The 21,918-nt window shown below is 43.4% G+C and overlaps 1 protein-coding gene and 1 long non-coding RNA gene across 6 annotated transcripts in view; one reads left to right on the forward strand and one right to left on the reverse strand.

Moving 5' to 3' along the window:
- Nucleotides 1-21,918, forward strand: part of SMIM14 (small integral membrane protein 14) — a 34,989-nt gene that overhangs the window by 3,729 nt on the left and 9,342 nt on the right. For 3 of the 5 annotated variants that reach the window (XM_083460211.1, XM_083460210.1, XM_083460212.1), the window contains exons 3-5: nucleotides 9,977-10,056; nucleotides 14,468-14,585; nucleotides 18,600-18,648. In XM_083460211.1, the coding sequence (XP_083316337.1) occupies nucleotides 14,511-14,585; nucleotides 18,600-18,648 (124 nt within the window). In that variant the 5' untranslated portion in view covers nucleotides 9,977-10,056; nucleotides 14,468-14,510. Of the gene's footprint in view, nucleotides 1-1,848; nucleotides 2,144-9,976; nucleotides 10,057-14,467; nucleotides 14,586-18,599; nucleotides 18,649-21,918 lie in introns of those variants that run through there. The other 2 variants (XM_083460209.1, XM_083460213.1) reach the window with 2 other exon arrangements.
- The window catches only part of LOC310686438, a 425,293-nt gene continuing 405,451 nt past the window's right edge, over nucleotides 2,077-21,918 (reverse strand). Inside the window, exon 3 of the long non-coding RNA XR_014515916.1 lies at nucleotides 2,077-7,422. This is a non-coding gene — a long non-coding RNA (uncharacterized lncRNA). The remainder of the gene's footprint in view (nucleotides 7,423-21,918) is intronic.

The raw sequence follows: 21,918 nt of genomic DNA on the forward strand, positions 1-21,918 counted from the left end.
AATACATTTTAACTTGGCAAAATACTAAGTTTAGAGAAGGGTTGGAGATGTTGCTGGATTACAACTTCCATTCTGCTGGGAATTCCATAGTTAAGGGTCGCCAGCACCCCAAAACAAGGGTGATGGAACTACCAAGAGGTCCCCTCTACTGGAGAAGAGGAGGTTAAGAGGAGGTAGCCTGGAGAAGAGGAGGTTAAGGGGTGATATGATAGCCATGTTCAAATATATAAAAGGATGTCACATAGAGGAGGGAGAAAGGTTGTTTTCTGCTGCTCCAGAGAAGCGGACACGGAGCAATGGATCCAAACTACAAGAAAGAAGATTCCACCTAAACATTAGGAAGAACTTCCTGACAGAGCTGTTCGACAGTGGAATTTGCTGCCCAGGAGTGTGGTGGAGTCTCCTCCTTTGGAGGTCTTTAAGCAGAGGCTTGACAACCATATGTCAGGAGTGCTCTGATGGTGTTTCCTGCTTGGCAGGGGGTTGGACTCGATGGCCCTTGTGGTCTCTTCCAACTCTATGATTCTATGATACTGATCTTAACGTTCAAGACAGTAGGAAAGGAGGCAGTGTTTCATATATTTGGGACTTTAGGTATTTAGGGCTATAAACACAAACAAGAGCACATTGAATTGCGCCTGGAAATGAACCAGCAACCATGCCCGTTTTAGACAGTGGGTTAAAAGGTAAAAGGACCAGTCGTGGCTGACTCTGGGGTTGCGGCGCTCATCTCGCTTTATTGGCCGAGGGAGCTGGCGTACAGTTTCCGGGTCATGTGGCCAGCATGACTAAGCCGCTTCTGGCGAACCAGAGCAGCGCACGGAAACGCCGTTTACCTTCCCGCTGGAGTGGTACCTATTTATCTACTTGCACTTTGACATGCTTTTGAACTGCTAGGTTGGCAGGAGCAGGGACTGAGCAACGGGAGCGCACCCAGTCGCGGGGATTCGAACCGCCGACCTTCTGATCAGCAAGTCCTAGGTTCTGTGGTTCTAAAAGGAACCCCAGCCGGGAATCTGCATGCTGTGTTTTTGGACCAGTTGGGCTTCTGCGTGGTCTTCAAGAACAGACCCATGTAGAGTGTGTTGCAATAATCCAATCTGGAAGTTACCAGAAAATAGAGTGCTAACCTAAGTCCATTTATGACCTAGCAGAAAACATTACTATCTTATCAATACCAAGTTATTGATTCAAAGTTCTTTTCTCATTTGTAAAGCCATATTCATTCTAAGGGACTTACATGCCACTTTAAAAATTGGCTATTGTGCCATTTTTGCCATTTCAGCATAATCCCATCCACTTAATCTGCCATTCTTCTGTGGTCAGGACTTTATCTTCTTTCCATCTCTAGCAAAAAAGACTGCAAGAATCAGAAGTCAGGGAGACCAAAACCTTAATAAAGAATGGGGAAATTTTATTGTTTATATTAAAAACCACAGTAAACAGTTAAAATCGTTAGTAGGATTGGATTAACACTTGTAGTTTAATGGTGAATTTTGGATATAATAGAGATGCAAAAGACCTGATTATAAAAGTTGCAGGAGGAAATGACTAACAATAGGACCCACAAAGGGGACTAGGGAAGTCCAGCAGATTCTTTGGAATCTTGTTTTTATGTTGTATGTTGGATATGTGATTGCAAAACTTTAATTTGAAAAGCCAGAGAGAGAGAGAGAGAGAGAGAGAGAGAGAGAGAGAGAGAGAGAGAGACGCTTAATCTCAGGGTTGTGGGTTCGAGCCCGTCGGGCAAAGAGTTTCCTGCATGGGAGTAGTGGACTAGATTACACACCTCCCCCCCCGGTTTGGACTCTACAAGTCAATGGAGGGTTAACGTGCAACTGCAGCCTTAGTTTTCCGCCGCACGATTCGGCTACAAGCGCTTTCCTCTGGGGCGGCCGCCGAGGGGTGCGGCCCGTGCGCTTTTGCGCGCCGCCCACCGCGATCCCATGGGAGACAAGGGGAGGGTGCAGAAGAAGCCCTCCCCTTGCCTGCGAGCCGGCAGATCCGGGTCTTGCAGCGCTGCCTGCTAGACTGACGTGGTCGACGGAATCAAAACACCAGGCGAAAGGCAGAGTCGCTCCGCAGCTGCGCTGGCTGGCGTCTTGGGGCTGCGCCTCTTGCTCTCCAGATCCGAGCAAACCTGGTGAGTTGTTTGTGGCTGCCTCTCCGCATTCCAGCCTCAAGCTGGTTTTTTTTTTCCCCTTTCCCCCTTCTTCTCCCTCCCAGGCTTGTCCTTCTTTTAATGGAGGAAGAAGGCGAAAGGAGGCAAGGAAAAGGAAAACTTTCCCACCCCGGTTCTCTCTTCTGCTTTGGGGATGGGAGGCAAAACAAAAAAGTTTCTGGGAAAAGACTGCCCCTTGTTCCCTACTGCTGCTTTTTGCTTATTCTGGATCTTTGCAAGTATTTAAAACCCGCAAAATATGCAAGCCCTGCACTGATTTCCTGGCGGGAGGGGGGGTCATTTAAAACCGGATCTCTCCCTGTAAAAAGCCTGTTGCTGATCTTCCCTGTGCCAAAGGAGCCCCACCGACTTTGCTTTAGTGAGAGGCCAGCTGTGATAAAGAAGGAGAGCCGTTTGCTCGCTGGGGCTGGCGAAGCTTTTGTTTTTGGTCTTGCAGCCGAGCAGAACTGCACACCTGATTTATACAGATTTGGTTTTGTTCCTGAATAAACGTTTTCAGATTTCTTAGGAGATGCATGATGCTGAACTCAAGGCAAGTTAAATTTCCAAGTGTGTGCAGAAGTTTAGGTTGTGAGCTGGGTACACCTACCACCCTGATGGCTTTTATGGCGTGAAGCGGTCTATAAATTTGTTTAACAAATAAAACAGTTAAAATTTAGTAAAGGCGGTGCCCTCAAACCCTTGTAAGCTAAACCCTACGCATGTTTACACAAGCTACGTGGAGTTAAGTGACTGACTTCCAGGTTAGCATGGGCACTTTTGTGGGAGTAAACTTCATTAAGCTCAATAGGACTTGCTTCTGAGTAAACAAGTATAGGACTGAGAAGCACATTAACTGGATCAGTTTTATATTATTCCTCTCTTTCTCTTGCTCTTTAATAAGCCAGGTCACACTGTGTTGACTTTTGAGTTAAAATATCAGCTTCCTCAATCTTTATAAAGAAATGTTTCCTGTTCACAATGGAATAGGGATCCCTGGAACAGACAACAGATGCCCCAGAAGCTATTACATTCTCAAGAGAGAACCTTGGGAGAAGGCTAGCGATGACACTGTAATGCCAACCAATACTGAACATGGATGCTTTTAATTCGTTTGGTTTTTTTTAAGTTAGGACTTCAGTCCTAAACATATTACTTGGTATTATTTAGCTAATTGGGCTTACCTTTAATACTAAAACATGCTGGCTTCAGAATTCCTATGCAGGGAGAAAAGATGAGGATCCAGAAATTACAGACAGACTATTGGCAAAATCTAAGATAGTTGTTATTTAACATCAACAGTGTACTTGTGTCATGTTATAAATGTGAAATGAGTATTCTGAAATATCCTGGAAAAGGTATGACTCTTTTCCTGAGTGTGCTTTCACGGTGTTGTAGAGTTGCACGTTTATCATCCTACTGTTGTAATTTTCCTGCTTTTCAGAATGCTTTGTACTTAACTAATGATTTTATTTTAATTATCATTATGATGCCAATTCCCTGGCTTTCACTGACCTGCACCTTACTTAGTGACTTTATTAGACGTTCAGGAGGATCAGTCTGACACTTTTTACATGTGCATTGCTTTGAGGAAATGTAGGTTACTAAATAAATGTAAATAAATAAGCAGCCAGAAGGGTCTCTGTCAATTATATTAAAGGTTGCAAAAGTTCATATGGGTGGTCCTTTTTAAAAAATAAATAAATAAAACTTAGTAAGTTTTATAGAACTTACAGAAAGTGGGAAAATAAAAATTTGAAGAACCTAGGACCATGGGACATATAACAATATCCCAAGAAGGCCGTCCTTCTTTATCCTGGTCTCAATGACTTAGGTCACAAACTAAGATTGGGAAGATCTGGGTTCAGATTCTTGCTTAGCCGTGAAGCTTGCTGAGTCACCTTTGGCCTAATCTAAGGGTGGTTCTGAGGATAAAATGGTTGAAGTCATGTACATTACCCTGAACTGCTAGACAGGTCACCAGCCTTTTTTGGACTCTTGGGCCTGTTTGTAATTTAGAGAGTCCTCCCCTGGTTGCTCCTCTCTCCTGCTCTCCTTGGATCAGTGGGTGGCCTCTGTGCTTGGAGAAATGAAAAAATAAAAAGTATCTGGGAACATCATGATTTTCTTTATTCTGCTAGATAAGTTTGTTAGCAGACAGGCTGGACAAACTGTCTTTTTGCTAGGTTCTTGTTTATATTACAGTGGTACCTCAGGTTAGATACGCTTCACGTTACATACGCGTCAGGTTACAGACTTCGCTAACCCAGAAATAGTACCTCGGGTTAAGAACTTTGTTTCAGGATGAGAACAGAAATCATGCTCCGGCAGCGCGGTGGCAGCAGGAGGCCCCATTAGCTAAAGTGGTGCTTCAGGTTAAGAACAGTTTCAGGTTAAGAACGGACCTCCGGAACGAATTAAGTACTTAACCCGAGGTACCACTGTACTGTACTGATTTGCAATAACTGGAGGTAGGGAATAAGGCCAGAAGGTCCAGCAGTGGAAGAAATAGGTTTGCTCTATTACTATGCATTCTTAAATGCAAACCAGATCCACTAAAAAGGGTAAAAAAAAATCCCGCCGGCATTATTGACTCCCAACTGGTAATGAATTTGGGAGCAATCTTCACCCCTTAACAGCAAGACTTTGTGGAGGGGGGCAGACACCACTGTATCCACAGAACTGCCGGTTGCGTTGGCCAGAGCAGAAGGGAGGATAGGCGGGAAATGCCTCTTCACTACACCACCAGTGGTGGGTGGAAGCATGCAAGCGACACTTGTCATCTGATGCAAGGTGATGTGTTCATGCCTATCTTTTTTAAGATTATTAAAACTGTTGTGCCTTGCACCAGCAGTTGTAATTCAGCTGCACAGTTAAGTCACCTTAATGGCTTTATTTGGTACAGGTGTTGTGAATGTAAAATCATTTTATCATTGATAATGTGCTAGTGCAATAACTATAGGATCTTGCTTCCAGTGGACGTTATTCCTTGTGAAATATCCATTGCATCATACTTGCAGATCTGGGGTGGGGGAGCTGTGGCCTTTCAGTTGTTTCCTGACTGCAACTTTCATTGTCCCTGACTGTGCTGGTTGGGGCTGATAGGACTGGTACTGCATCAACATCTGGAGGACCACAAATCTCCATCTTTGTTGTAGATGAACCTGTGATCTATAACCAGCCAGGAATCCATAATCTGAGTTATGAGTGTAAGGAGTTGCCTACTTCACATTATCTTTACTTTCATTAAAAAATAGAGCCCAAAGTGTTTTGTTCTATCTGCAGTGTTTAGAATAAAAAAACCCATTAGGACTTCAGTCCTGAACTGACCCTAGTGGAGTTTTAGCAGCCTATGTTAAGATTTGCAACCATGACATAAATCAATTTTGGCATACTTTTATTTTGCAAGGTATTAAAAATATACAGTAAGTGTTATGTAATACTGCTCAGTATGCACTTGTCTGCATTTGAATTTTCTTAACCACAACATACTGTTTTTAATTAAGGTTAAGTGTTCTTTCTTACCGAAAATTTCTCATTTCCTACTTTCGTATATATATTTAGAGGCAAAAAGCAGCAGAGGGTGTCAGTGCTTTAGTATTTTGCATTAGTGACTTGTGGCAGTTACCAGTGATGTTCTGTGTTTGTGGTTTTCAAAGAGGTTTCATAATAAGAAGACCAGTAGCGGCAGACAAACTGCCCAAATGAAAGTTTGCCTTCTACTTTCAAACGCCCCCTTCAATGTTTTGGGTGTATTTTAGGGCAGATTCTCAATTTATATGGGGTAAGAGTGAGATCCAAGTAGGCCTAGGCTAACCTTCCAAAGCTGGTGCCCTCCAGTTGTTTTTGGTTGCAAATACCATCATCTGTGACAGTTGGCTGGAGCTGATGAGAGCCGAAGGGCACCAGTTTGGGGAAGAGTGGCCTGGTGCCCAACTGATAGGACTGTGGTTCCTAGACCATGCTGCAGAATCCTCTGAAATGTCCAGGAGTTTTGTGACCGTCAGAGTATTCTCTGAAAACTAGCCCATATGAAAAGTGTTCCATGAAGGTAGGAAGTATGAAAATATTTGGAACATCTCTGAACATCTCTGCCTCCTTCATGACCTCAAGGGTAGGACTAGTGGAAGGATCTCACAGCCCCTTTCTGTGCACGATGCCTCTTTGTGTGATTCACATAGCCACTGAGTTAAAAGCAGTAAAGTAAAAGTAAACTTGATCGGATGGTGTGTGTCTTAGATTTAGCCCGCAATCCTATACACACTTGCTTGAGAATTAAGTCCCACTGACCTAAATAAAACTTCCTTCTGAGTGCAATATGTATAGGATTGACTGTCTGTTATTTTTAAGAGCATTAAAATATTTTGCCATGTAGGAGATTACACATTAGATCAGAACATATACACACACACTTGCAAGCTAAACTTCTCAGAATTCAGAGAACATCCTTGGTCTCCTTGATAAATGGTTGTTGTCTGGGGGAAAACAAGTGCTTCTTATTTACCCGGACAGCACCCATCAAATCTGCCTTTTTGCCGGCACTAGTGTAATTATGTTTGCAGTCCTGGCGGAACATTGTGTTTTGGTACATTGCGTTGCTGATACGTCCCATCCTAAGCACTTCCATGATAACCCTGCACATATTTAGAACTGGCCTGTTAATTCTGTACATTGCAGCCTACCAGGGAAGATGATTATATCGCTACACTTTGAAAAATGATTTGATGTTAAAATATTTTCTGAAGATTGGGCTGAATGTAATACAGCCAATGTGGTGTAGTGGTTAAGAGCGGTAGACTCATAATCTGTGGAACCGGGTTCGCGTCTCCGCTCCTCCACATGCAGCTGCTGGGTGACCTTGGGCTAGTCACAATTCTCTGAAGTCCCTCAGCCCCACTCACTCACAGAGTGTTTGTTGTGGGGGAGGAAGGGAAAGGAGAACGTTAGCCGCTGTGAGACTCCTTCGGGTAGTGATAAAGCGGGATATCAAAGCCAAACTCTTCTTCTTAATTTCTCCAAAACAAGTTGGGATTCAGGCCCATCAAAGTAGTAAGAGTTCTGACTAACATAAGGAGTTGAGACGTGGGCTACGCACTTCAAATCAGTTGTACCGATGGCACTCTGAAGCAAACTTGGACAATGGATGTCCCAAAGTGGGGTTTGCAGTAGAAGGGCTTGCACTACCATTGGAAAGAGTAAGATGTTTTGACCTTTAAAGCTCTATGTGGCCTAGGACCTACATACCTACGGGACCGCCTCTCCTGGTATGCCCCACAAAGGACTTTAAGGTCCAAAAATGACAACATTTTGGAGGTCCCAAGTCACAAGGTGGTTAGGTTGGTCTCAACTAGGGCCAGGGCCTTTTCAGTACTGGCCCCGACTTGGTGGAACGCTCTGTCACAAGAGACTAGGGCCTTGCGGGACTTGACATCTTTCCGCAGGGCCTGCAAGACAGAGCTGTTCTGCCTGGCCTTTGGTTTGGACTCAGACTGACCCTTATGTTTCCCTCCCCTTACAGTTTTGACTTTTAAAACGAGGCTGCCTTTTAAATTGCATTTTAACCTGTATTTTAAATTGTTTTTTCCTTTTCTTTTTTTCTTACTATGTTTTTACTCAAATTTTATTGGTGTTAGCCGCCCTGAGCCAGGCTCTGGCCAGGGTAAAAATAAAATTTATTATTATTAGTCAACCAATTTTGTGCATCATTAAATTGTGTTTTTACTGTCATGAAAGTGGGGAGCCATTTTCTGCCTCATTGTGTGAAGACCAGCCTTGGATATTGTCGTGGTGAGGGGAGGCGTTTGTTTCTCTGTCCTTGGAAGCAAAATGTTTTGTGCTGGGCCTGGGAAATCCATGTTTATGGATAGTTTCACTGGGCTGTAATCAAATGTGCCCCTCCTACAGCTACCTGAAAGGTTGGTTCTCACTTGGTCCCTCCCATATTACATCACTTGTTAATGCAGGGGTGAGGAACCTCTTGTAGCTGGCGGGCCAGATCCTTATCTCCCCCCCCCCCCCCAGTTCTGGCAGGTCATTTTGATAGGTAGGTGAGGTCAGAGGTCCCCCACCACTGTATTAGGGTCTCATAATTCTTATACAGTGGTGCCCCGCAACACGAATGCCTCGCAAGACGGAAAACCCGCTAGACGAAAGGGTTTTCCGTTTTTGAGCTGCTTCGCAAGACGATTTTCCCTATGGGCTTGCTTCGCAAGACGAAAACGTCTTGCAAGTGTTCCAATTTTTTTTCGCTTCCCCCCCTTTTTCTAAGCCGCTAATAGCCTTTTAGCTGCTAATCCGCTAAGCCTTTAATAGCCGCTAAACCGCTAATAGCGCTAAGCCGCTAATAGGGTTGCTTCGCAAGACAAAAAAACCGCTAGACGAAGAGACTCGCGGAAAGGATTAATTTCGTCTTGCGAGGCACCACTGTAGTACAGTGGTACCTCTGGTTACGTACTTAATTCGTTCCGGAGGTCCGTTCTTAACCTGAAACTGTTCTTAACCTGAAGCACCACTTTAGCTAATGGGGCCTCCCGCTGCTGCCGCGCCGCCGCCGCGCGATTTCTGTTCTCATCCTGAAGCAAAGTTCTTAACCTGAGGTACTATTTCTGGGTTAGCGGAGTCTGTAACCTGAAGCGTATGTAACCCAAGGTACCACTGTACTCCCACAAGACATGGAAGAATAGTTGATGCAAGTCCTAGAAAGTTCTTAATCTGGATCCAACCCATCAATGCTCTAATTTAGTTTTACTTGGTCATGAATAATTTTTCCAGTTGATTTCAGTGGAACCCAAATTCAACTGACGTAATCTGGATCCAACCTTTCACTTTTCCCTGTGAAACATGGAACACCAAGATGGACTTTTGGGCTATGGGTATTCAAACTTGCCTCATAAAGGTAGAAGAGGCAGCTTGGTAGTAGCAGATAAAATGTAGTCTGAAAATGTCTCAAAGGCTGTGGGTCTTTCCTGCTGCACACACATTTTTACATGGCATTTAGGAATCTATTTATGATTGCACAGTGCAAGCTAGTAAATATATAGGATACCGGACTTGCCTTGGTTATTGTCCATTTGCATTTGAAACTTCAGTGATTTACTGGTAATGTGGTGGGAGCTTTAGATTTGTGCACGCTTCAGCAGCCACTCAAAATGAGCAAATTGTCATAGTGAGACGTGGAACTGGGCATTTCTCAAAATGCCACCAACTCGTCTGACAGGTTTTTGTGAATTGGCCCATAAAAATGACAAACTTCACTGTGCAAAGAAGTATTTACTTACGGAATATTTTTTTAAAGAACCCCATAGCTTAACAATTGCTAGACTAGTATTTTTAGTCAATAATACTGTATTTAAAGGTAAAGGGACCCCTGACCATTAGGTCCAGTTGTGGTTGACTCTGGGGTTGCGGCGCTCATCTCACCTTACTGGCCGATGAAGCCGGCGTACAGCTTCCGGGTCATGCGGCCAGCATGACTAAGCTGCTTCTGGCGAACCAGAGCAGCACACGGAAACGGTGTTTACCTTCCTGCCAGAGCGGTACCTATTTATCTACTTGCACTTTGACGTGCTTTCGAACTGCTAGGTTGGCAGGAGCAGGGACACAACAACGGGAGCTCACCCGTCGCGGGGATTCGAACCGCCAACCTTCTGATCGGCAAGTCCTAGGCTCTCTGGTTTAACCCACAGAGCCACCCGCATCCCTTAATACTGTATTTACCAATTAGTAAATAAAACAGATATAGGGTTGTATCCAATGCAGACTCGGTGGAAATAGAACAGACTTCTGCGTGGGACTTCACCTTCTTTTTCCTTTCAGCTCAAAACCTGCGCCTGAGGATTGGCGGCTATAGCAGATTTTGGAGGTGTGCAGAGGTCGGCAGTGTAGAGAAAAGGAAGGTAAAGTTCCATTGCACAAATTGAAGTCCCTTTTACTTATTAATACTTGTACTGATGACGTTGGATTGCTTCTAACTATTTTTACCATATGTCACCTGGGCATTAACATATGGCAGCTAAAAATATAATAAAGATTAAGTAAACAATTTTTCTGTAAGTAAACTCAATGCAAGAGTACAGTAGTGAGCCAGTGACATGAATTGAATCACACCCATTGCTAATATTGGTATTTATCACAAAATTAACCTTTGAAATGGGTGATTTTACAAAAGGCTCTTTTAAATTTGTACATTTTCGTGCAACCCAGAAAGCACAATTTTGACATTTTGGTTTTGTAAACCTGTACATTTTAATTGCTGCATCATAGAAAGGGTGCCACGTTGCTTCACATCTCCTGCCCCCCTCGTCCCAATTTGAACTTTGCTGTTGTTCCTGTATAGTGTTACACCAGTCAAACAGGTGTAACTAGCAGGTAGGTTCCAGTAAAAGATCTGAGTTGCAGTACTAGAAACCAATTAATACAGGAACTGTACCCATTAAATAGGTACAACCAGAAAGTAGTGTTCTTGTCCTTTTATAATGTTTATGAGGGTTGTGAAGGTCATATGATTTACTCGTGCTTTTTGCAACACAGGGGGAACTGCCTCACCCACACCCTGGATGCCCCATCATATGGGGTAATACAGTGGTGCCCCGCAAGACGAATGCCTCGCAAGACGGAAAACCCGCTAGACGAAAGGGTTTTCCGTTTTTGAGCTGCTTCGCAAGACGATTTTCCCTATGAGCTTGCTTTGCAAGACGAAAACGTCTTACAAGTGTTCCGATTTTTCCCCGCTTTCCCTCCTTTCTCTAAGCCGCTAAACCGCTAATAGCCTTTTAGCCGCTAATCCGCTAAGCCTTTAATAGCCGCTAATAGCCTTTTAGCCGCTAATCCGCTAAGCCTTTAATAGCCGCTAAACCGCTAATAGCGCTAATCTGCTAAGCCGCTAATAGGGTTGCTTCGCAAGACGAAAAAACCGCTAGACGAAGAGGCTCGCGGAACGGATTAATTTCGTCTTGCGAGGCACCACTGTATATGGCATCATTATGCTTCCAGATGAACTCCCACGTGAAATCTTGAAAACGCAATAGCAACTTGTGCTCCTTCCGCATGAACGCTTGTCACTAAGACATTATATCATCAAAAAACTCATCCAATTTGACTTACATAAACTTGCCAGTAATCTGGGATTGTACCTGTCTCCAATAAATTAAGTAGAGGTCATTAGAGAACTGGTAGGTCTTGTGCCAGGGCACATCATTACAATATCTAAAAATCTGTATTGTACAATTTTTGAAAGCAGGATTTAATGTTCCACCATTTTAGTGGTGATGGGGGAATTTCACTGCCTTTCAAAACCCTTCCATTGACATCTACTTTTCTAAATCTGTTTTTTTAAAAAATAAAATAAAAAATAAAGGACCTTTCAGTGATTCCCCTACCTGAGTGATAAAGGTCTAGGAACGGTTTTATCATGTGATCTGCTTGGTGAGGCTTAGGAAACAGTGCCAAGTGTGGACTATATGAAGAAGGTATAAAGATAGGACTCATAGACTCCGTTGCCAGCAGCCCACTCCCACTGAGCTGAATGTGCTCCAGAAACCGTGTATTGTTGTCCGCTATGTATCTCTCCCCACCCACCTTGGGCATCAAGCAAAGGTTTATCAAGCCTCTGGTGGGTTTCCATTCATAGCTGTAGGCTGTGTTCCAATTAGTGTATCACATTGTGTGTGCGCTTGTGCCAGAATGCCAATTTGTCTAGTCCAGTACTACAGATTTAAAGAGGTTTAAAGACTGTCTCAAGCCAAATCTTTAAAAATGTAGTATAAACACTGGCAACTGGGAAGCATTGGCCTGCGAGCGCTCCAATTAGAGAACAGCCTTTACCAAAGGTGTCATGGGCTTTGAAGATTCTTGAACTCAGGACGAAAGGGAGAAACTAGCTAAGAGGAAGGCACCTTTGGCAAACCCTTACCATGATCAACTCCCTATGTCCCCACTGCAGAAGGATGTGTGGATCCAGAATTCACCTCCACAGTCACTTACGGACTCACTGTTAAGACCGTGTTCATGGAAGACAATCTTACTTGGCTATGAGTGATCACCAAAGAAGACTGCAGATACGAAGTCTGCTGTGGATCCTGGGCCCAACTTTGTAGAGTCTCAGAGAGGGATGGGGGAAACTGTGGTCCTCCAGATGCTGTGGAACTTGACTCCTGTGAGTCTGAGCCAGCACGGACAATTCTTAGGGATGGTGGAAGTCGTAATGTAGCAACAGCTGGCAGATGACAGGTTCTCTATGCCAGATCTAAGCAAATCTTCCCAGATTTGGTCTCAGAGAATCTCAGTAGGAAAAGTTTATAATAGAAAGCGTGTGCTCTCTGACACATCAATTTTAACACGTCATACAGGTATTAAATTGAGAAGGTGCAAAATGCGACTTTATTTGAAACACGGAATTAAAAATGCATTAAAACTCACCCGCCTTTCTCTTACTGAGTGTTTACCTACCCATGTTTATCAGAGGTTGTAAACCTCATTGTAAACTTCCTCATTGCTTTGGTACGAAGCAGGTGATAATGCTTTTGCTTGCTGAAAGCTCAGGAGGAGGATATACTACTGGGAGTCCAGAAGGAATTGGATTTTAATTTGGAGGCACACCAGATCATTAAAATGGCTCCTGTGCCCTTTAACACATTTATTAAATCGTTACTGAAATATATCACATAGTGATAGAGCTTGTGATCAGTACATTTCAGAAGTTACATGGAGGCTTCTCTTTCCCCTTCTTGCGTAGGCTTACAAATATAGACCAGCCACATTGCTTCAGCAAACACATTATTTCCTTAATGTGTATGTTTGTTGATTAATAGTTATGCAGGAATGAAGAGGTTTGCAGAAGTGAATTGGCAGGCAGGATGAACTCAACCCCTTCCCTATCCACTGATTATCTTAATGCAATACCTCTCACACTTTCCCCCTAGTTGAGCCTATGTCTGGTCTCTGAACATGCTGTACCACTGAATGACAACCCTCACCCTGCTTGGACTAAATACTCGTGCTCACTGGTTTTTCCCTTGCAATGAATCTCTCTGAATTATGGAAAACTGTATTTCCCCTGGAATGTGTGATTTTTCCCTGTGTCTTCTATTTATTCTACTTCCCACCTGGATTACAGGGGACAATATATAAATTTGCATGGGGTGGTGGTGGAATATAGAAGGAAAAATATACTTTTTCTAGGCATTATAAGGAAACAGCTGTAGAACTGCCCCCTCACTGTTTTTGTCCCTGTGGAGTTTGGCAATGAAATGATTAATTTTGCAAAAGGCAGCTCCACCCTGTGCAGCCAAGGTTAATAGAGATTAAGTGCCCTGGAAGTTTAAGTTAATTGTGACGTGTTCTTCTGGTTTCAATGGGACCTTGGCTTTATCTGAATTGTAGTCAGGAAGTTTCTGGGCCGTGCATGACGAAAGAGCGGTGGGATGAGATAAGGTACGTCAGACAAAGCATATTTCTTTACGGGTAAACTAGGTAAAGGTACCCCTGCCCGTACGGGCCAGTCTTGCCAGACTCTAGGGTTGTGCGCTCATCTCACTCTAGAGGCCGGGAGCCAGCGCTGTCCGCAGACACTTCCGGGTCACGTGGCCAGCGTGACAAGCTGCATCTGGCGAGCCCGCGCAGCACACGGAAACGCCGTTTACCTTCCCGCTGGTAAGCGGTCCCTATTTATCTACTTGCACCCGGAGGTGCTTTCGAACTGCTAGGTTGGCAGGTGCTGGGACCGAAGGACGGGAGCACACCCCGCCGCAGGGATTCGAACCGCCGACCATGTGATCGGCAAGTCCTAGGCGCTGAGGTTTTACCTACAGCGCCACCCGCGTCCCTACGGGTAGACTACATTGAAATAAATTGGACTCACTTCAGAGTAAAGCTAGTTGCAGCTTTTAAATCCTTCTGGTCCAAGGAACTTAAATTGCGAAAAGATCCCATTCCATGGGTTTTAGTATTCCTTAGCTATGACTGGCTTTTGCTGGACTTGTGCCCCATATCTATCAGGAGCATTTTGAAGCTGACATCTTCAAAAAGAAAAAGGTGCCAGATTTAAAGCGCATCCATTTTTTTATGATGCGCTCAGAGTGTGATCCCCATTTTTCCCTGGTCTGTCCTCTCAAACTCAAACTGGCAATGGGAAAGAGTCTTCTTTTGCCTGGTGCAGCTTGAGTTTTGCCCACAAGGGGAAAAGGTTATTCTGAATTGCTGGCCTCAATTCAAGTTTAGACTCTAGCCTGAACGAAAATGGGTAAACCTTTGTGTGAAAAGAGAAGGAAAACAAAGTGTAGCTAACACACAACCCCTTGTCTTTTCTAGGTGTTCGCTATCAAGGACCGGTTTTAGCTTCATCTGAATAGCCATGGCAGAAGGTGGATTTGATCCCTGCGAGTGTATCTGCTCCCATGAACATGCCATGAGGAGGCTGATCAATCTGGTGAGAGACATTTGCCTTTACGTTCCTTTCTTTCAAAACAAATTTCAGCCAATTGCATAGCTACTGCTGAATAGCCTTCTTGAGCGCTTGCTCATGCAGTCTTTCAAAGTGCATGCCAATCTCATAATTTTTTCTTAGTGCAGTCTTTCCGCAAGTCCTTCAAGGGGCTACATCTATTATCCATAGGATGGACAGGTAAATACACTGTTAGGTGATAGGGAAACCTTCCAGCTGAACATTGTCGATTTCACTTGTGCTGTCAAAAACAAGGGTGAGTCCTTGGGAGTGGGTTCTCCCTCCCTCTCTCCCCCTCCCCTCTCTCAACATTTTGGGGAGATGTGCACTCTGGCACAGATGAGCAGCACAGTTTTGGAAACTAGTCAAGATAAAATCCATGGAAACAAAGCGCTGTCTAAGGGTAGGGGGAAAGTAGATTGGTTGGAGGTTTGCTTCTTAGATTTATTTAAAGGGCTATACAAGTACTTCTGCAATTGAATGGTGTCATGGGAGACTATCCAACGTGTGTATAAAAGAAGAACTGGGAAAATAAAGGAATGATCCAGCCATATTTAAATACTCCTTTGTTTCAGTGGGAGATCGTTAAAACAACAAGATTGAAAAGTACCATAACATTGACAGGCTTGTACCTAAGTTTAGAAAGGACTTAATTTTTTTTAACTCGTGGGAGGGAAAATACGGCATTTTACTTGGAACCAGGCTGGGGATCCACATGACTGTTGGGAAAATGCAGCTTCTGGGTGTGTTACAATCACTTCTAGGAAGCTATTCCTCAGGAGCCTTTTCGAACAGTGAACATCCTGTTTCAGTCCAAGCTGGCCACGATAAGAACCTTGAACATTTAAGAATTAGGTGCCCCCATTTGCTTGCTTTCCTCGTCCTGACTCACCACTTTTTCCTTTTGTGTCGTGTCTTCTTACATTTCAATCCTGAGGGCATTCAAAAGCTGTACTCAGAACTTTTCCATAATGCATTGAATAAACAAATGCAATAAACAAGATCTCGGCAACCCGAGGATCCTACTAATTCAAGCTCCATTAACCTATGGGGGGGGGGTAGTAATCACAAAACCAATCTACTGTGGCTGGTAGTTTCCCTTTGCCATGAGCAACGGATGGTTGCAGTAACAGGCAGTCATTGAAGAGAAGGAAAGGTTCTGTCCAGCAGAGAGGACAGATAAAAATTAGGATTAGCATGTTGACTTAGAGGAGTGATAAGGAGACAGGAAATGTGCATCTGTGCTTAGCTAAAAGAAAAGTAGGGAACAAGAAGAAAAAAATGGAGGATATGGGGCCTAGTGGTGTGGTCTGGGAGAGGTAGGATGAGCATATGTGTGTGAGGTTTTAATTTTATTTAGAGGTGATTTAGGGGAGATTTAATTGTGAACAGTGTTAGGTTCCAATGAGTAGCTTTGTGTTTTGAGGCTCATATATCCCAGCCATGTGTTCTCCTAAGTTTCTGGAGCGCCAAGGTCTTTTGCCTCTTAGCCTCTTATCAGTTTTCCTTCTGTGAAATGGATGTTTTCTTGCAGTAGTAACCACAGTCTTTCTCCATGTCCCCACAGCGGCTGTTTTGTGAATTGTCGTGGCCTTCCGGGCCAGCCGTTTTGCAGCAGTGCCCACATTGCAACTGCGGCCACAGACCCCAAAATGTTGGAGGCCTGATATATATAACAGTTGTCATCGGCAACTTCGTCAAAGTCAGTTGAGACTATATCAGATAAAATAGGTTCAGGATGGAGTCATGGGGGTATTAATGCAAATGAGGTAGGGGTGTGTGTGAGAGAGAGAATTCTAGAAACACAAAATCCTTAACAGACTGCATCTTGTGTCAAATGTGAGGGAGGGACATTTTTGAAGGGACATTACTGTATATGAATTTTGTTTTAAACTGCCGAGGAGGGAAATGAAACTGGCACACAGTCTGTCTGTTAAGGGGAGATCATATCTCAAGTTCTACGAGGTCTAAATACTTGCTTTTTGAAAAATGGAAGCTGGAAATTAGGTTCACCAGGGGGCAACTATCTCTTGTGGGTGCCCATTTCCTATAACCTTATCTCCAGAATGTGTATAATAAAGGCAAGGCTATCTCTAGGGATCTTATTAACACTACTATATATTTTTCCATTATTTTTCTATCTTGCCTACGTCAACATTGCCCTCTTTTGGTAGGGAAGCAACACTGCAAGGTGTGTGTTTATAGGCCCCTTTTAGAATGGTGGTGCAAGTAAGTTATGCTCACATGGTTTCTATTTTTACCTGGTAAGTATGGTAGGATGTCACATAATACAAACCACTGGACACAATCTGCTTGGAGCTCACCTGCAATCAAGCCCCATTGAAATTAATGAAACATGTGATTCCTTCAAATCAAATTTCAAAATGTGTTAGGTACAGTTTATCCTTATCTACGTCTGCAAAATGTCTGCAGTCTTGTGCAGAGCTCTCCCTCATTGGAACAACTCATGTTCTGCAAAGCTTATTGAAAAAGCTTGCTAGATCAAAGTCAAAGCAGAAGCGATTAGAGAGTTTTCTGTTTGCCAAGAATTAAAGCCGAACCTATTGATACGGTCTCTCTCTGATTGCAAAGTGTGTGTTGATGCTAAAATAGGAGAAAGGACAGGTGTGAAAAACCTTCAATACAGTCGGAAAAATCCTGTGTGTGTGAAATCTCTAATTCACCTATCCCTCCAGTGCAGAAGGGATCAAGGGCTGGCCACTGTAAAAAGATGGAAGTGAAGCAAATTGCATAGGTGAACACTCATCTGATAGCACTGGAGCAAAAAAGGAGGAGGGACTTGTGCTTAGGAAATGTCCCTTGGAGAATCACCATCAAAATTTAAAGGATGGGGTTGGGGTTGACCTATGGCATGCATTCTTGGGTTTCTTGGTCCACCCACCACCCCATAATCCTTTCAGTTGCGTGGGATGCTTGCAGGGTAAATGAATGCACATCAGATGGTTCGTCTGAGTGGTGTTGTAGTGTGGCCAAATTACATTGCTACATTAAACATGCTTTTTAAAAAGCACGCCTAAGCGAGCTGCTTCTGTTGTGAAAGAAGCATAGTCACATGGGACCCTTAGCTATTTCCCTGCCAAAAAATCCACCCCACAGCAGCTCCTTGTACACAGATGTGACGTTTGACTGCAAACGGTATCTTTAAGGACAAATAGCAGCTGATGGGAAGGGAGGGGCAGGTTTTGGTACAGTGCCCTAATCTGGATCAAGACCCTTTCTAGCTGTTTTTCTTTGGAAATTAAAGCCACCCAGAGTTCAGCATGGTGTTTTTAAAAAACGTGCTCAGCATGGTGTTTTAAAAATTAATATAATATAGTTTGTCCCCAAGTGAGCATTCCATGGAAAATGATGTAGTGTGGTGAGACCTCATTTGCTCTGAGATGCTCATTTGGACATATATCTGGTTTAGGTCTGCTCTTTCTGATCCAGTAGAACAGGCTTCCTCAAACTCGGCCCTCGAGAAGTTTTGAAAGTACAATTCCTATCATTCCTGACCACTGGTCCTGCTAGCTAGGGATCATGGGAGTTGTAGGCCAAAAACATCTGGAGGGCTGAGTTTGAGGAAGCCTGCAGTAGAAGGTTGCATCTGGCTAGAGATTTGGAATTGGTCCGCACTTCATTCTTTTTAATAGCAGCTCCTCCACATTGTACAGCCAACTGCTTTGGTTTCAAAAGCCAACTGTGATGCGGTGTATTGGGAGGGGCTACTTTTTTTAAAAAATGGAACATCTTTTTCCGACCAATGATTATCACCAAATTTCTAGCACTTATTGAAAAGCTGAAAAATAAAGAATTTTGATATACAAGTAAATTTTTGAAAGTAAAACTCATGTAGTTAACAATAGTTAACTTCCAAGACTTTGCACTTGACTCTCCAAAGTTCATTTGATTTCAGAAATTCTGAAGACTCACCCACAAATCTTAGAACGGATCAAGTCTCTTTTTTCTCTAAACAAGTTTCTGTTCTCTTCATTTCAGTTACGGCAATCCCAATCCTACTGCACAGACACGGAATGCCTTCAGGAACGTGAGTAATAGGGAAATCTTGCATGTATATTTTTAAACGCTTTTGTATATTGCTTTCCAGCACAAAGCAACTCAACAGCTGTTTTTATATATATCAACAGAAATATATCCAAAAAATAATAATAATACAATTTAAACACCAATAAAACAGCAGCCACAAGCATTACAAAATACAGGAAGATAGTTGGACAGAGTAAGTCTAAGCATGCCATCTTCATCATGCGGCAAAATCCCATGTAGATCAGAAAGTTTTCTATCAGTCTAAGCTGGGAGTGGGGGGGGCATCAATACAAAGGAGGCCATACTCTGGTTCCCCATATTACAAGCTACTCTCATCAATGGAAATGGCAAGTGGGAGTGACCCTCCTGCTAATTTCAGGGCTAAAATAATTAGTGTCAAGGAATAGATGCAATGGAAAAGATTATGTCTGATGGCTAAATGTGCATTAGACTGAGTTTCATATTGCACCTGTTAACCTTTTTCTTTTCTTTTCACAAAATTCCAGTGGGATTGTTACACACTAAAGTGGGAGAACTTCACAGAAGCAGGGAGATACTTCTTAGGTTTTCTCTCTGGTCCCCCTCCCATTTAAAATGTTCCCATCTTGCTTTCTTGCTGCAATTTGGGAGGCGGTGATTTTTTAATAAACGGAATAACCACTGGATAAGAAAGGAGTCAGAAGCCCTTTCTCCCTGCTTAGGACTTCTGCTTTAGATTGTTATCTCTGCAACTGTATTTTACTTTATTTATTTCACAACTTTCTATATACCTTAGTTGTAATAAAACTTAAAAGTGATTTGTTTTCTAAAATAGAAAATGTGGGGGGTGGGAACGGGACAGTCCATGGCTGAGGGCTAGGGGTGAAAAGTATCATCAGATTAGGATATCAAAACAGCATTTTGAGAAATTTCAGGGGCATGCGTTTTGATCCAAACAGAAAAAGGCCTAGATAATTCAGAAAGAATCGTGCCATTGTATACCTTGTAGTATTGGTAATTTGAACCAAAGGAAGTTTTTTTTCTTAGTTGGAAGTTGATCTTCCAGTTTTGGAATGCATAATCGTTCCAGCCAGGTACTAGTGTACACTGATAAAGACCCAGGTTCATGATTCATCATGCCAGATTGCACACTACAGTCTTATTTTCCAACTTTTCTACTCTCTTGAAGAAAAAGGGGGGAGGGAGTTGGCAGTGATTGGATGTTTAAGAGCGATATAAAAATACAGTGAGAATCGGCTGTGAGTAAGAGCATGTTTGGAATTTTTACATAGTGTGTTGGGGCCAGTAAGAGGCTATGAGTATCCAGACCTGGAGAGTTAACTGCATGGCCAGCTGTCTAAATGCTGGAACCTCAAATGCAGCACTAAGGAATACACTGCTTTGAGTAGCAGGCAAGGCAGAAGGCCTGGCTGCTAATATTTGCACCAGGCTTAGCCATCCCAGAAATTTCATGCTGCTTGCCAGCCAACTGCAAGGGCAGATGTTGTACGCCTATGGTATCTTTGACGTCTGGGGGCCATAGCTGTCAACCTTTCCTTTTTTTGCGGGAAATTTGCTTATTCCAGCGCCGTTTCCCGCTGCTATCCCGGATTGTTAGATATCCCATAGACTGTCCCTGGAACAGGTGAGGCTGCTGATCCCTTATTTTCGAGGCTCCCCGGGACAGGTGAGGCTGCTCATCCCTTATTTTTGATGCTGCTGATCCCTTATTTTCAAATCTGAAAGTTGACAGCTCTGCTGGGGGCCTATAGTCAACAGAGAATGGCTCTCTAGACTACATTTTGATTTGCTCCCTTAGATTCTCGGTTTCATCTCCAGATTTCCTGTCACTAGCTGTCTTCTGTATTTATTTTGTGCCCTCCCCCCAGCCTTCTCTTAAACCGGAAATGAGGAACTCCAGATGTTGTCAGACTCCAATTCCCATCATTCCTGATTGGCCAAGCTGCCTCAGCTTACGAGAATCAGAGTCCGACAGCATCTGGAAGATTGTAGGTTCCCTAAGCAGAGCTCTGGAGAATGTAGATCCTGGCACACAAATGACTTTGGGAACTTTATATCCTGAATTTCTGTCTTACATGAAACCCTTGAGGTGGCTTGCATATAGAATTTATAAATTCTGGCACACACAATTCATTTAGGAACTTCACACACACCCAATTTCTGTTCTTATATAAAACGCTCATGGTGGCTTACATATTAGAATTAAAGGGGGGGGACCAGGGAAACATACTCAAAACAGTTGAAAAGAAGATGGGAACAGCAGATAAAAAATTGCAGACACTTTCCACACACACCCCCATATCAACTGAAAAGACCAAATGCCTAGCGGAATAATAAGCTTATTTCTAGATTTGAGGTGAGGGGGCTTAGCTCGAATTGGCAGGGAATTATGACATCTGCTGTGTTGTTTTCCCTTAGTCACATCTGCTGATAGGAATGAAGAGCTGGAGGAGTGCAGCAAGTGGTTTGGGAGCCTATGATTATTTTGCTTCCTGCCTGAGACCCAGCTTATACAAACAAACCCTTTTGGCCAATGATTACAGCAGTAAAGGCTGGAACTTTGGGTGGGGTTTGGTTTGGGAAGCAGGGGCTCTGCTGAAGTCAGCCTGACGTCTGTTCCATTGCTGCAGATGAATGAATCATTATGAAAACGATGACTTGAGAGGGGAACTCCCTGAATTTTGCACATTTGGAGTCTTTCTGTGGAAGTGTGAAGCTCTTGGGTTTGGTCTTTGCATCCAGACAAAGTGAAACAGCACTCATTTGCTTTGAGATAATATAGGCTAGCAGTGCTTCCTGAACTTAAAAACTTTAAAAATGGTATTTTTGCAAGTAAAATTGGCATCTAATGACACTGTTATGTCCTTAAAGATTGGGAAAAGACCTTGCCAAAGCAGAAACTTGGCGTACAGACAGAGTAGCTCTTCTGGGGCCAGCTAATTCTGTAGTTGTCTCTGTCAGCTTTGATTGGCTCAAACGCCGGCTCCCTCGGCCTGAAAGTGAGATGAGTGCTGCAACCCCATAGTCACCTTTGACTGGACTTAACCATCCAGGGGTATTTTACCTTACCTTTTGGGCACTGACCACTATCAAACTATCTTAGCTTAACAAGGTAGTGGTCTTCTGTGTCTTCAGACCATACTTTTATTCTGTCTTATCACCAAGGCGTGTTGCTTCTCCCTTTGCAACACAGTGGAGAGCAACCTGGGGCCCAAGTGCAACGTGTAATCCCCCCAAACCCGCAGCTAATTTTGTGTGCCCTCCAACATTT

The sequence above is a fragment of the Podarcis liolepis genome (genome assembly GCF_965112155.1).
Source record: "Podarcis liolepis genome assembly, chromosome: 9".
Taxonomy (NCBI): domain Eukaryota; kingdom Metazoa; phylum Chordata; class Lepidosauria; order Squamata; family Lacertidae; genus Podarcis; species Podarcis liolepis.